Raw genomic sequence first — 15,799 nt, 5'->3', positions numbered from 1 at the left:
CCATCTAGCCTTACCCATCCACCTACCCCAGCACTGGCTGCCCAGCTACCATCTAGCCTTACCCATCCACCTACCCCAGCACTGTAATGCCATCTAGCCTTACCCATCCACCTACCCCAGCACTGGCTGCCCAGCTACCATCTAGCCATACCCATCAACCTACACCAGCACTGGCTGCCCAGCTGCCATCTAGCCTTACCCATCAACCTACCCCAGCACTGGCTGCCCAGCTGCCATCTAGCCTTACCCATCCACCTACCCCAGCACTGGCTGCCCAGCTACCATCTAGCCTTACCCATCCACCTACCCCAGCACTGTAATGCCATCTAGCCTTACCCATCCACCTACCCCAGCACTGGCTGCCCAGCTACCATCTAGCCATACCCATCCACCTACCCCAGCACTGGCTGCCCAGCTACCATCTAGCCTTACCCATCCACCTACCCCAGCACTGGCTGCCCAGCTACCATCTAGCCATACCTATCCACCTACCCCAGCACTGGCTGCCCAACAAAATCCCTCTTTGCCCCAGTATTGCCCACCCTTAACTACTGGCCAAATGCTATCAACCCTGATCGCTCCCTGCCCCCAACTGCTCCCTGCACTTACCCCTCCCTACTGCCCTTACTCTCCCCTACTGCTGCTTGCCATAAACCTGCTCTATCCCAACTGATACTTGCCCCCAGCACTGCCCAAGCTGCCACCTGACCCCACATCTGTCCCAAATGCTGCCTGTCCTCATGCCCCTTAATATGCCATGAGACCTAGAAACCGTGGAACAGGACAGAAATCCATTAAAGTGGGGGTGAACCTTGGAACCACAAATGTTTGTGCTCCATGCAATCACTGGTGACAGCCACGTCCGCACTGTTGCTGTGTGTATGAGGTTTGTGGCATATACAAGCACCCGTGTAATGAATGGCAACAGCAAAAGAAGCCAGGATTCATTTCCTCCCACACGGTGTTCCTCGCCACAGAAAATGGTCGATCAATTGAATAAGACCAGCAGAATTGACAAATGTTACCAAAGCTTTAATGAGGCGCACAGGACACCAATCAGTTGTAACCATTCTATACACACAGAAGCGTAATGTGTTATTACAGCAGCCAGACTTGGAGAGAACAGTGTCTTGGTAAGGGCGCTGGTTAAAGCCTTTGGCCTAAATTGGCACTTGTAATATAAACACAAAAGCACAAGAACGCGATGCTTCCATTTCCGTCAGATATATCTACAGCTGACAATGCAACAAATGTACAGAGACCAGGAAAGGGAACCAACCCTAATCCACTGTATATAAATCACCTGCCATGTACAGACCAAACAGCATCACTGGCATGAAAATACAGGACGCACCATCCGGAATAGATAAAATATCAACACCAGCCAAAACGGTCTGTAAAAAGACTACATCGGCACGAGCAAGGACTGGCTACGGGACCTACCTTATTCCAACCTACTGATCAGAGAAGCAATGGCGGACGTTGAGGCATCAGTCCACACATTTGTTTATGCATTCTCGTTACCTAGGGGACTATAAAATATTGTTCTGTTACCAGACAATAGTATTCCAGAGAGAAAGACGATGTACTTCTGTAATAATCGACCTGGATCTCATGTAGTTTAAACTCCTCATATCACTTAGTAAATGTTTTACTTGAAAGCAACTTATGTTACACATTATGTGCTTCTTTAATATGGACCACATATCAGGGACTTAGCTCTTTCCTCTGCTTTACATTACAAAGCACTTCCCACCATTGCAATTCTTGTATTACTCAACCAAATGTGGTTTGAGACAATATTAATAATAATGCAGCCTATGAAATCAATAGAAGCACCAAGAATGCAGCCTATCCATTCACTAGGAACCGGTGACATCACGGAGATGCAGTGTAACCCATCCATTCACTAGGAACCGGTGACATCACGGAGATGCAGTGTAACCCATCCATTCACTAGGAACCGGTGACATCACGGAGATGCAGTGTAACCCATCCATTCACTAGGAACCGGTGACATCACGGAGATGCAGTGTAACCCATCCATTCACTAGGAACCGGTGACATCACGGAGATGCAGTGTAAACCATCCATTCACTAGGAACCGGTGACATCACGGAGATGCAGTGTAACCCATCCATTCACTAGGAACCGGTGACATCACGGAGATGCAGTGTAACCCATCCATTCACTAGGAACCGGTGACATCACGGAGATGCAGTGTAACCCATCCATTCACTAGGAACCGGTGACATCACGGAGATGCAGTGTAACCCATCCATTCACTAGGAACCGGTGACATCACGGAGATGCAGTGTAACCCATCCATTCACTAGGAACCGGTGACATCACGGAGATGCAGTGTAACCCATCCATTCACTAGGAACCGGTGACATCACGGAGATGCAGTGTAACCCATCCATTCACTAGGAACCGGTGACATCACGGAGATGCAGTGTAACCCATCCATTCACTAGGAACCGGTGACATCACGGAGATGCAGTGTAACCCATCCATTCACTAGGAACCGGTGACATCACGGAGATGCAGTGTAACCCATCCATTCACTAGGAACCGGTGACATCACGGAGATGCAGTGTAACCCATCCATTCACTAGGAACCGGTGACATCACGGAGATGCAGTGTAACCCATCCATTCACTAGGAACCGGTGACATCACGGAGATGCAGTGTAACCCATCCATTCACTAGGAACCGGTGACATCACGGAGATGCAGCGTAACCCATCCATTCACTAGGAACCGGTGACATCACGGAGATGCAGCGTAACCCATCCATTCACTAGGAACCGGTGACATCACGGAGATGCAGCGTAACCCATCCATTCACTAGGAACCAGTGACATCACGGAGATGCAGTGTAACCCATCCATTCACTAGGAACCAGTGACATCACGGAGATGCAGTGTAACCCATCCATTCACTAGGAACCAGTGACATCACGGAGATGCAGTGTAACCCATCCATTCACTAGGAACCAGTGACATCACGGAGATGCAGTGTAACCCATCCATTCACTAGGAACCAGTGACATCACGGAGATGCAGTGTAACCCATCCATTCACTAGGAACCAGTGACATCACGGAGATGCAGTGTAACCCACCCATTCACTAGGAACCAGTGACATCACGGAGATGCAGTGTAACCCACCCATTCACTAGGAACCAGTGACATCACGGAGATGCAGTGTAACCCACCCATTCACTAGGAACCAGTGACATCACGGAGATGCAGTGTAACCCATCCATTCACTAGGAACCAGTGACATCACGGAGATGCAGTGTAACCCATCCATTCACTAGGAACCAGTGACATCACGGAGATGCAGTGTAACCCATCCATTCACTAGGAACCAGTGACATCACGGAGATGCAGTGTAACCCATCCATTCACTAGGAACCAGTGACATCACGGAGATGCAGTGTAACCCATCCATTCACTAGGAACCAGTGACATCACGGAGATGCAGTGTAACCCATCCATTCACTAGGAACCAGTGACATCACGGAGATGCAGTGTAACCCATCCATTCACTAGGAACCAGTGACATCACGGAGATGCAGTGTAACCCATCCATTCACTAGGAACCAGTGACATCACGGAGATGCAGTGTAACCCATCCATTCACTAGGAACCAGTGACATCACGGAGATGCAGTGTAACCCATCCATTCACTAGGAACCAGTGACATCACGGAGATGCAGTGTAACCCATCCATTCACTAGGAACCAGTGACATCACGGAGATGCAGTGTAACCTATCCATTCACTAGGAACCAGTGACATCATGGAGATGCAAATAATGTAAACTATCCATTCACCTGGATTCAATGAAATCACTGAGGAGCAGATAATGTAACTTATCCATTCACTTGGAACCAGTGACATCACAGAGGTGCTAAGAATGCTGCCTATCAATTTATAAGTAACCAGTGACCTCATGGAGGTACAAAGAATGCAGCCTATAAATTTACTATGAGCCAGTGATATCACTGAGGCGCAGATAATGCAGCCTATAGGTTGACTATGAGCCAGTGACATCACTGAGGTGCAGAGAATGCAGTCTATCCATTCACTATGAGCCAGAGACATCACTGAGGTGCAGAGAATGCAGCCTATAGGTTGACTGTGAGCCAGTGACATCACTGAGGTGCAGAGAATGCAGTCTATCCATTCACTATGAGCCAGTGACATCACTGAGGTGCAGAGAATGCAGCCTATCCATTTATAGGGCACCAGTGACATCACTGAGGTGCAGATAATGTAGCCTATAGGTTCACTATGAGCCAGTGACATCACTGAGGTGCAGATAATGCAGCCTATAGGTTCACTATGAGCCAGTGACATCACTGAGGTGCAGAGAATGCAGTCTATCCATTCACTATGAGCCAGTGACATCACTGAGGTGCAGATAATGCAGCCTATAGGTTTACTATGAGCCAGTGACATCACTGAGGTGCAGAGAATGCAGTCTATCCATTCACTATGAGCCAGTGACATCACTGAGGTGCAGAGAAGGCAGCCTATAGGTTCACTATGAGCCAGTGACATCACTGAGGTGCAGAGAATGCAGCCTATCCATTCACTATGAGCCAGTGACATCAATGAGGTGCAGAGAATGCAGCCTATCCATTTACTAGGAACCAGTGACATCACTGAGGTGCAGAGAATGCAGCCTATCCATTCACTATGAGCCAGTGACATCACTGAGGTACAAAGAATGCAGCCTATCCAGTTATAAGAAGCCTGTGACATCACTGTGGTGAGAAGCATACAGAATTGCTCCCCCATGCGTCTTGTCCTAAAGAAAACGGAGTGACCATATTGTCACTTAATTTAAATAATGAAATTCTTAATATTATTAGGGGGAAAAATACAATATTACTTCATTATTATCATTATTATTATTATTATGATACAAAAATCTTAGATCCATATCTCTCATTCTCTCTGGTCTCTGAAACATACAGCAGGATTTTAAGACCATGTGTTTGGAAGAGATGGCCCGGTTTTTTTCAAGGACTTCAAAAGAAAACACGGAGGATACAGCCTGGGAATCAGCTATAAAATCTTCAGCAAGAACCTGAGGCGTTTTACCAGCAAGCATTAAACCAAATGAACCGGAATACAAATATACAAATGAAATACAAAAAAATGACCTTCGAGAAGTTATGATGTGAGGGTTTCAGGAGGCCAATGTGCGAAGACCAAGCTGAACAGACCAGAAGCCAGTGCTGGTAGATTGAAGGCTACAACCATTTCAGACTCAGGGAAGCGCTGGGTACCATACCCATATTTCGATATCTCAACCTAAATCTGTAAGAGGATGCTCGTTTAAATCATAGGAAGACATGGGTTGCCAAACTAATGACCAGTAGGGTGTAATACGAGGCCTGTGTGCTCTTGATAAAGAGTAGGATCACTTAAACCACAAGAGAACATACTAGGTGCCAGGGAAGGGAAGCAGGAGGGTCACAAAACACAAGTGCACTTAATCCCAGAATCCCTCAGGGAATGTCACTGTAAACTAGCACAGCAAAGAACCCCATTGTAAACAGGAGGCATTTGAGTGTGTCGGGATTCTCACTAGCACAGCTATGACGGGAACAAGGCCTCTGAAGCGCCTAACTTTGACCTTCTACATAAATATGCGCACTTTAGTAGAGCTTAGCAGCATAGCCGGTCATGTTAAAGCGCCGTGTTGCAGAGGGTGGTGGGGGGGGGGGGGGGGGGGGGGGGAGCTTGAACGCAATGCTCCTTCCATTGGTTGGTTGTCCAGGGCAGAGACCTACAGGTGGACTCTCAGCACATCGCGGGTTGCCACGTTTCGGTTACAACTCATGCACAGGACAGAGAGGGACTTCTGAGTCTCAGCCAGGCACGGACGACACATGAGGTGGCCGCAGGAGAGCTGATATATAGGCTCAGTCTTACAATAGGCTGAAAACGTCCTTGCGCAGGAGGCGCACCCTTGTACCACGCCGCTTCTGTTGTGATCTGTAGGATAAAGAACACACATACACACAAAGAAAAACGTTAGGCAGACGGGGAACAGTCACCAAGGTCACAGTATATAATACATACTTCACTGCCGCTGCTTTCAACGGGCTTCACCCACCCCAGTTGTTATGTTACGATGTAACAGATTATTGCTCATTGCCGGTGTAACTTTCCACCGCAGGTTAGGTTTGATTACACATAAAGTTTCTTTTTATCAACCCAACAAAGAAAAAAAAAACACTTTAAAAATAAAATTTAAAAAAACTATAACAAGATCTAAAAAACAGTATAGAAAAATCTAATAAAGGGGGTGATTCAGACGTGCTCATTGAGGGCCAAAATAGTCCCCCCCCCCCCCATAGTAGGTTAGCATGCGTGAATACGTTCAGACTGACGTATTAACGAAGGGGAGCAAAATCATCTGATGGTGAGTGACCATAGAAACGGTTTCTCTCCCGCGCGGCTGCATGCGAGCGGTTGTGTACGAGAACGTATCTGCTCGCATGCTAGCGAGCGGATTCAGGGAGGGGTTGGCGGATGTTTGGCGAGGCTGCGTTTTACCTGCTGGTCTGAATCATGCCCAAAATCTAAAATAGATCTACCTTTGCGGAAATAGTTCCTGTAATTAGTAGGAGGAGATTACTGTGATTACGCTCAGCCTCAGAACGTCCTGGGTTCGCAAAACGTGACGCGCGGCTTTACTGTTGTGCTTCTTAAATGCAGAGCAACAAAACGGCTTCACGAGACCGCACGGCGTAAAAGTATTGTGCAACGCTTGTAGATCTGTGTGCAACCAAGTCTGAATCTGTATATGAAGAACAAATCAGAGCTTTGTATAAAGAATCAGGACGCCAGACCGGTGTCAAATATCTAAATCAGTGCAAAAGATTTTTTTGCACCACATTACGTCACACGCTTGGTGCAAGCCAGGTTGCATGGGACCTTGCGCACCAGGTAGGGACCATGGCAGCGGCCAGCTCTGTAGGCTTACCCTGCCCCCCTTCTCACACACGTCTCCTAGCAGTCTAACCATGAGCCTCCCCACCCTGCAGCTCAACCTAACCCTCTGGTACCCCGCCTAACTCTGAACCCCCCTTCCCTTCTAGGTGCCCAATCCTAACCCTTCCTCCCCATAACCTAACCCTAACCATCCACTCCCCGCAGTCTAACCCTAACCCCTCCCACTAGTACCCAAATCTCGGCCACACGCAAGGACTGGCTGCATTTCGACATCTCGGCAGACAGGATTACTTGTGCCAGCATCCTAAATAATGGCAGGATTCCAGAGCTGGTCTCCCGGCAGTAGTCGGGATACCAGCGTCCTTATACTGGATCGGGATGCGGATATATTTTGTGTGTGTGTGTGTATATATATCTGTATGTATATATATGAGGACACCTCTGTATACACATAACTGCCCATTAAGCAGACATGTAACTGGACATGTATATTTTGACTAGACACTTTCTTTTTTTTAAATCCCAGCATTAAGTTAGATAGTCTTCATATCTGTACTGTAACTCCTCCCATTACTGCTCATGAATATTCAATTCAGAAGCTTTAATGGGAACAGCCCAGATCGTGGTAGGAGCACGCTCCGGGAGCTCCTGAGAAACGTCCTGTGACATCACCTCTCTCTGTGCCACGGTTCACAAAAACGTGATCGCTCTAACGTCTGCCGACAATAACCGCAGATACAAACACTGCCCATAGCCTGCCAGCAGAGGGCGTGCGTGCCTACAGAAACAATGCGTGAGAAATAGTGGTCATGCAGAACAGGCCTATGGACTAGGAGGACCATACCAGTCAGGGCGGAGCTGGTCGTGCAGCGGGGGCCACCTGAGCTCTCCTGGTGCAAACCTTGTGGTTGACTCTTCATAAACCTGGCCGTGTAGGAAGGCATGGAGCCCAGCGCTGTGGTCAGAGCCTGGTCCAGGCTTTGTGTCAATCTCTGTTCATGGGACATGGACTCTGTGCACAAGGAGACAACACATTAGACAATGGCGGTTTCTAAACCCGAATTCACTCTGCAATGGAGCAAATCAGGAGTTTCATTGAGGTCACATTAATATGCAGAGTTTTCCCACCTACGGAAATCATCAATCTACAGATTGGCAGTTTCCGTCCTGCAACTTTTACTAAGCGCTGTGGTTTATTCTTCTCCGATCCCACAACCACCTTTATCTCCTGAGTGGTTGTATGTACCGCCGTTCGGAACAATGTACTGCTCAGGTAGATACAGTATATATGTAGTCTAGGTACAACCGCTATGCTTTGCAACACATTAGAAAAGGTTGCAAAGTTGATGTATGGACCACGCACCCTGACCCTCCTCCAGTATCTCACACTGCATTGTCACACTGTGTTATTGTGCAGGAACAGTGGCGGCTCCAGGGGTGGGGGAGCTGCCGCACAGCTCAAAATTCAAATAGGGGAGCCACACCCACTGACCTGGAGTCCGTTTGGAACGGCAGTTGGTGGCATATGAATTTTGATCTGTGCTGCAGCCACAGCTTTGAAGCCGCCACTACGCAGGGCCCTTACTCCTATAGAAGATTACATAACGTGCTACTAACTGTCGCATGCAACCAAAGGGGCGAGGGAGTCAGTAATGAGGATATATCAGACAGCGGAGCTATAAAAGGGAGCAATAGGATCATTGGACAGCATGTTATAACCTAATTTAACATACCCTCGGCCAAATGCAATAGCAAGCAAGTTTGGCGGCCAAAATCGGGGGTTTAATTAAAGGTGAAATCATTAAAAGGCAAAACCAACCATAGGCCTGCCAGCAAAAAAATGTGCGAGTCCAGCACTAGAAGGGACCACAAGGCGTGCGATTCCTGCCCCCCCACTCCCATACTTTCTGAGTATGAAGAGAAGGCAGAGGCAGAGATAAGTGGCCACAATTATACACACGATACCTGAATTGGAGCAGTCCATCTGTGACGTTTGACTATCGCATTCGGTCTTCATCTTCTTGGTACTAAAATCTGAGGTAGAAGAACAGAGTCCACTAACGGCAGATAAATAGGTCTCTACATTATCCCCGTCATTTGCAGAATCCTCCATCCACTCCACCTTCCTTTTCATAGAGTGCAAGGCTACGGCCGAAGGGGTGACCATACCCCCGGCCCGGGCCCTGCCCAGAAGAGTAGAACCGGGGATTTGGTGCTGGAGGAGGAAGTAGTCTATCCTTAATTTCAGCGAGGGATGGGGGAGCGGCTGGGACTGCGGCGTGTAAGGAACACCGGTGAACGGGTCGCTTGGCAACCTGCCCCACGATGCTTCACTTTGGTTGCATTTATCGAGTGTGCTTTGGTCGATGACCTTTCCCGATGGAAGGATTATGGGCAAGGTCATGATCTCAAGGGTAATGGGGTCCAGAAACTCCTCCGGGACGTCTTGGAGAATATTGGCAAGGTCGCTAAGGCTGTACTGCGAGTTTTCTGTGTTACTGTAAGACACGTGGTTACTTTCCATCGGTGACACCGGACGCGGCTGTACGAAACCAGGGGGGAGACTCATGCAGGCGATCTGGTAGACGCTCTCCACCATCTCCTTGGGATAGGTCTTAGCAGGCTGACCCCATACCTCCACTTTCTTTATACAGCACAGGGCACCCCCGGCTACGTGCGTTATACAGATCTTTAAGTGGCTAACGTTACTGAGAGAGTTCTGCCCTTTGTTCCACAGGTCCTGGCACGCCGAGCCGTGGTACGACATCACGTTATCGGTTTGGTGGAACGGGTGCCGTGGCTTGAAGCCTCGGTTATTAAAAGTGGCCTTGCTTTGATTCTTAAGCACAACTTTTCCCACCAAGGTAAAGACTTCTTTGTCCAGTCCCTGACCAACCGCCGCCGGCTGGTTCCACTCCTGGGTGTTCCAAGACATTCTGTTGGCAGAGGTAGCTGTATAAACGTCCATTCCGGAAAAGTTATGGTGGCCCCCGGACGAGGTGTCTATATTAATCCTACATAGATCGATGTTGAATGGAAAAGATACGGTGATGTGTACAGGAGGTTTAATAAAATATTCACAGCGAAACCCACGGTTCCTTTTAGCGAGGTCTTCGGAGACCAGATTGTCCACTTCGTAGCCGTCGGCACTGATCTGAAACAGCAAAAACACAGGTCAGAATGTGGAAGGAAACACTTAGAAAGGAAACGGAGGCGGCGCGGTGCTGTCCTGTCCGCAGGCACTCGGGGCTCAGATGAACGCAAGGACGGGTGTATCACTGCTGGGAGGACATTTATCATAGTCATTGCAACGGATTTACAGCCCAGGATCGATTGGGAGAGTGGATGGGAGGATCGCTCACATTTAGGGTGTCTGGAAGTGTTTGCCATGTCATGCATTCTCTCCCTATGCACGTCATGCACTGTATGTAATTATGTACGTGTTATGTAAGAGCTTCTGTGCAGCTTTAAGGCCTGATTCTGTAAGGATTGCAAAAGCAAAATCTCGCTGTAAATGGACAAAACCCATGCTGCAATGCAGGTGGGGCAGATGTAACATGTGCAGAGAGCGCCAGAATGGGGTGGGGAGCCTTCAAACTGAAATCTAATTTGCAGTGTAAGAATAAAGCAGCCAGTATTCACCTGGAGACATTGTTTTTACAAACTGCTGAAACTTTGGGGGGTTATTCTGTCTGGACTGCGTTCGCATGGGGACCGATGTTTTTGTACTGCGCACGTGCATACACAGGGTGCATGCACCCATGGCAAACAGACCGTTCACCGGCAGCACGCATGCAGGCGGGGGGAGGTGGAGAGGGGCACCATTAGCATATGGGAATGTCCAGCAATTCATGGGCGTTCTTATGCTAATGAGCCCATGACACTGGGGTGGGGGACATCACCGGATGTTGGCTGCCCGCCCACTACCCCCCCCCCCCCCCCTGAGCTTCGAATCGAATGATGTGGGCGGATCCCACAAGGCTGCGAATGGATGCTACTGAGTAACATCTTTTCGCAGGCCTTGCGAGTGAATGGCCCTTGCGAATGGCTGTGAATTTGCAGCCTTGGGAATTAACCCAAATAACCCCCTTGGTGTAGTCCTGGCAACAGAAGTTCTGGCAGGATTATTGTTGCCACGCCTTTGGCAGGCAAAGCAAAATCCTGAAAAATAGCCCTGTTTTTGGCTGGGACTTTTGGAGCGAAAAACACACAGGTTACACTGAAACCGTGTGTTTTATGGCCAAAAATTGGGTGGGTTTCTGGCGTTCTGGCTACATTGGATCGCCTTAAAATAAATAGGTGAAACATCGTGAATTTTTTTAAAGAAAGTTTGTTTTTCACACCCAATGGTTTTTCCAACCTAATCTAAATGTAGTCCGTAAAGTGTTTTGGTACGGGAAAGTCGCCAGCGGCACCATACATGGGGCTATTTGGCAGGATTTAACGATAAGCTGTATGTGGGGACGTCTGTTACCCCTGCATCAAGTACAGAACAGGAAATAACATAATGTAACATAATAGAATACAAAGAATTTACCTTGTTACAGACTATCCGAGGCCTGAACTGCGGAAGGCAGAGATTTACCACCATCCTCGCCGGTTACACTGGTAGATCTGGGGGGAGATAAGAAACAGATTACAGCACAGGATCACACTCCTCTCTTAACCAGGATCAGTCCACCAGCGGATCTACTGCGTCTGTCAGATATGCCACCTATACCCATGCACACGTCTGAAAGATCCAGCAATCCCAGCAAGATGACATAGGATTGTGCTCAGCCAATAACCAGAAAGCATTGACCAGTCGGTCTCCAGCCTTTGGCGGGGTTGACCGACCGTTATACCTGCAGAGCTAAAGCCCTCCATGCAGACAGCAAATCTCACGGGTGACTGGACAGAACAAATCAACCAGTGTAAAATGCAGGTCTAATGGAGCAACACAATATCCCTGAGACTCTCACATGTATATAAGTGACTGTTCTCTGGATTTAACATTAACAATCCAAAATTATTAATATTCCATATGATTTACTTGAAGTCTTTCAATAAAACCAATTTTAGACTAAAAATAATTAAAACAAGCGAAATAACTTTTCAGAGGAATGCACAAACACACACAAGGTTTTGAATTGAAGTAAACATGAAGATTAAACCATGAGTTGTTTGTGTATTGCCTGTTGTTTAATGTGATGGTGTGGTTTGCTGTTAAAGATTGTGAGTATTAACTGTGTTTTTTTTCTGTCCTATGGGAATGTTGGGGGGAGAAGCTTGATGCCAGGCAGATTGAGCATCTCTCTTCTCCGAATCTCCTCCCTATATCTTTGATGGGGTTGGGATCGTTTGGTCGAATGCATTATGGTCGAATGTCATTACATCGAATCCATTAGGTCGAATTGCTAAAAGGTCGACATGATTCTAGGTCGACATGGGAAAAGGTCGAAATGATTCTAGGTCGAAAGGTCATTAGTTCGACAGGTCATTAGGTCGACAAGGTCATTAGTTCGACATTGTCTAGGTCGACATTCACAAAGTCGACATGGGGTTTTTCACTGTTTTTTTACCTGAATGTCAACACAGTCGACATGGACACAGTTTAAAGTGCACTGCATCCCCTCGCATCGCTCGCTGCGCTCGCGATGCGTCGGGCACGGTGCCTCGCTACGCTCGGCACACTATTTTATTCTCCCACCACGCCCTAGTGGATGGTAGGGCATGAAATACCGCCTGTCAGCACATGTCGGCTCAAAAAACAGTGGAAAACCCCATGTCGACTTTGTGAATGTCGACCTAGACAATGTCGAACTAATGACCTTGTCGACCTAATGACCTGTCGAACTAATGACCTTTCGACCTAGAATCATTTCGACCTTTTCCCATGTCGACCTAGAATCATGTCGACCTTTTTAATTCGACCTAATGGATTCGATGTAATGACATTCGACCATAATGCATTCGACCAAATGACCACATCCCCTTTGATGTGCGTGTGATTTACTGTATTGGTTCAGCTTACTTAGATGAAAACAGGAAAAAAAAAAAGGAATGTGAAACATCACCAGGGATTCCCTTACAATAGGCAGTTTTAAAGAAGTCATTGTGTTGTGCCTGTATTCACAGCATATAAAAAAAGAGTTTTATTTAAAAAAAAAAAAAAAAAACTAAAAATTTGGTTTCAAATCAGCCAACCTGACACATTTCAATCAATGTTCAGGAATTGGTTTAAGTAAAGTGACAGTTTATGGAGTGGACGTGGCCTCCAAATTCCCCAGATCCTAAACTGACCGGAGGAGCAAGAACAAGCCCGAGCCACAGAAGCCACACCTTGTAACTTACAGGACTTCGAGAATCTGGTGCTAACGGGTTTGTGCCAGATACCACCGAACACCTTCAGAGGTCTTGTGGAGCCCAAACTGCTTTTTCGGCAAAATGACTTAAACAATATTGGGCGAATAGTTTTAATGTAATGGCTCATTAGAGTATATATGCACAGAGTTTGTTTATGTTCAACTATTTCATTGAAAAATACTTCTATAATTGTAATATTACAAATCCTGAATAAAGGAATAATTCTAAAACTCTAAGCAGGGAAATTAGCAAAGTAAAGATTTAGCAGGTGAATGGTTATTATTCATTATGAAGGACTACAGCGCCATCTGCTGTGCTATTGCCGTTACTGCAAAAAAAAAAAAAAAAAAAAGTTCCCAAAAACTCCACATGCAGCCACTAGGTGTCAGCAAGCATGAAGAAACTGGGGGAGTGCTGTGCACTAGAATATTCTTATGTGTAATGGAGGGAGACAACAAGCATGTCAACTAACCCATTGCATCCTGCGTTATGTGTCACAAATGACTCAATCTAATGCTTGGCTCTGTATTATTAAATATATCTTACCTTACTTTTATTTCCTTCTTTATTATGTTAAAAATCCCTAATAAGCACAACTTTTTACATTCTACCACGTTTTGAAGAAGTCTACACCCAATAGAACGGGTGTGGATCAGTTGGTCACCAGCAAGTTGTTTGACAGTTATTATGTCGACACCACGTGTCTAGGTCGACATGCAGGAAGATAGACAAGGGTTATAAGGTCGACAGGGTCATTAGGTCGACATGGGGTTTGTCACTGTTTTTTTTTACCCAAATGTTGACACAGTCGACATGGACACAGGTTAAAGTGCACCGCTATTTTATTCTCCCACCAAGCCCTAGTGGGTGGTAGGGCATGAAATATAGCCTGTCGGCACAAAAAAACAGTGAAAAGCCCCATGTCGACCTAATGACCCAGTCGAAATAATGACCCTGTTGACCTAAAAGCATGTCAACCTTCCTGCATGTCAACCTAGACACGTCGACCTAATGCTGTCGACCTACTGGGATACGGTCGTATTGTCAAGAGCACTTAGGTAGACATCATTGGGTCAACAAGGGGAAAGAATTGACAGGGTTCTAGGTCGACAGGTGACCAGGTCGACATGGGACAAGGTCGACATATGCGTTAGGTCGACAGGTTGTTAGGTCGACATGGGTTTTTTCACTGTTTTTTGAGCCGACATGTGCCGACTATTTATGCGGTATTTCATGCCCTACCATCCACTAGGGTGTGGTGGGAGAATAAAATAGTGTGCCCGAAGCATTGCGAGCGAAGCGAGGGGCTGCGGTTGACTTCCAACTGTGTTCATGTCGACTGTGTCGACATTTGGGTAAAAAAGTGGAAAAACCCATGTCGACATAACCCACGTCGACCCAATGCATATGTTGACCTAAATCCATGTCGACATTGTCCCATGTCGACCTAAACAGCTGTCGACCTTGACCCATGTCGACCTACAACCCTGTCGACCCAACGGTGTCGACCTAAGTGTGGTCGATAAAACGATCCACACCCGACCACTTGCTGGTGACCCAATGACCATATCCCAATAGAACGTATACATTGGCTCGATTTAAAGAAATGTGTATAAAAGACAAACAAAATATCTGGGCAGCCCACGTGAACATCAAAGAGGTAAGCTAAACACATTATCGTAATAAGTAAGAGAAACCAAAGATTCCCATCAACTGCAATCAAAGAACTCAAAATTAGACAAACTCCAGTAACAGTTAAAAAACCAGGGGTGGCCAAACCTGTCCTCAAGATCTACCAACAGCTCATATATTTTTAGGCAACCTGTGGATCTATAGTAGGAATGAATGCAGCATGTTTGAAATATGACAGTTAGTAATGACTACAGCTGTGCACCAGCTAGGGAGTCTGGGAAATGTGACAGTTAGTAATGACTACAGCTGTGCACCAGCTAGTTGTATAAATAACTCTGTAATGGAGGTCTAAATGGTCATATTGCTTGCAGAAAAGCATTGTTGAAGATTGTAAATAAAAGTAAAATGCCTTTGGTGGCCCATAGACCACCAGTATTGGTCACTGGATCAGTTCAAAGACGTATTATGGACTAATGAGTTCATATTTGAACTTTTCTGAGCCAGCAGATGTCAGTATTATCAAGAAATGGTTGGAGAACGTGTGTCAGATAATGGTTTTGTCAGACCGTTAAACGTGGTTGTAGTTAGGTCATGATTTGGGCTTGTTTTGGTGGAGAAAAGGTTGGAGATTTCATTTAAATATCATCATCATCTATGCAAATAAACAATACCGCAGTAGGTTTGTACATCACGCTGTACCGAGTGGAACTTTAAGTACTGGATAGGGGATCATCACGCAACAGGATAACGACCTTAAGCACATCAATCCTGTGTAGAAAGTTCTACAAATGATGGTATGGCCTCAGTCACCTGATATCAAGCCTAAAAAATTGTGAAATGTC

General features: G+C 46.6%; 1 protein-coding gene across 1 annotated transcript in view; it reads right to left on the bottom strand.

Annotated features, from left to right (window-relative positions):
- Positions 1–1,011: 1,011 nt before the first annotated feature.
- The window catches only part of UBOX5 (U-box domain containing 5), a 28,220-nt gene continuing 13,432 nt past the window's right edge, over positions 1,012–15,799 (bottom strand). Inside the window, exons 2-5 of the mRNA XM_083183672.1 lie at positions 11,518–11,594; positions 8,946–10,134; positions 7,825–7,992; positions 1,012–6,017 (exon numbers count right to left, since the gene is read on the bottom strand). Of these exons, the coding sequence (XP_083039798.1) occupies positions 5,809–6,017; positions 7,825–7,992; positions 8,946–10,134; positions 11,518–11,571 (1,620 nt within the window). The 5' untranslated portion in view covers positions 11,572–11,594 and the 3' untranslated portion in view covers positions 1,012–5,808. The remainder of the gene's footprint in view (positions 6,018–7,824; positions 7,993–8,945; positions 10,135–11,517; positions 11,595–15,799) is intronic.

The sequence above is a fragment of the Crinia signifera genome, chromosome 1, assembly GCF_055691185.1.
Source record: "Crinia signifera chromosome 1, ASM5569118v1, whole genome shotgun sequence".
Classification (NCBI taxonomy): domain Eukaryota; kingdom Metazoa; phylum Chordata; class Amphibia; order Anura; family Myobatrachidae; genus Crinia; species Crinia signifera.
The sequence above is the reverse complement of the archived record's forward strand: the minus strand, read 5'-3'. Positions and strand labels throughout refer to the sequence as shown.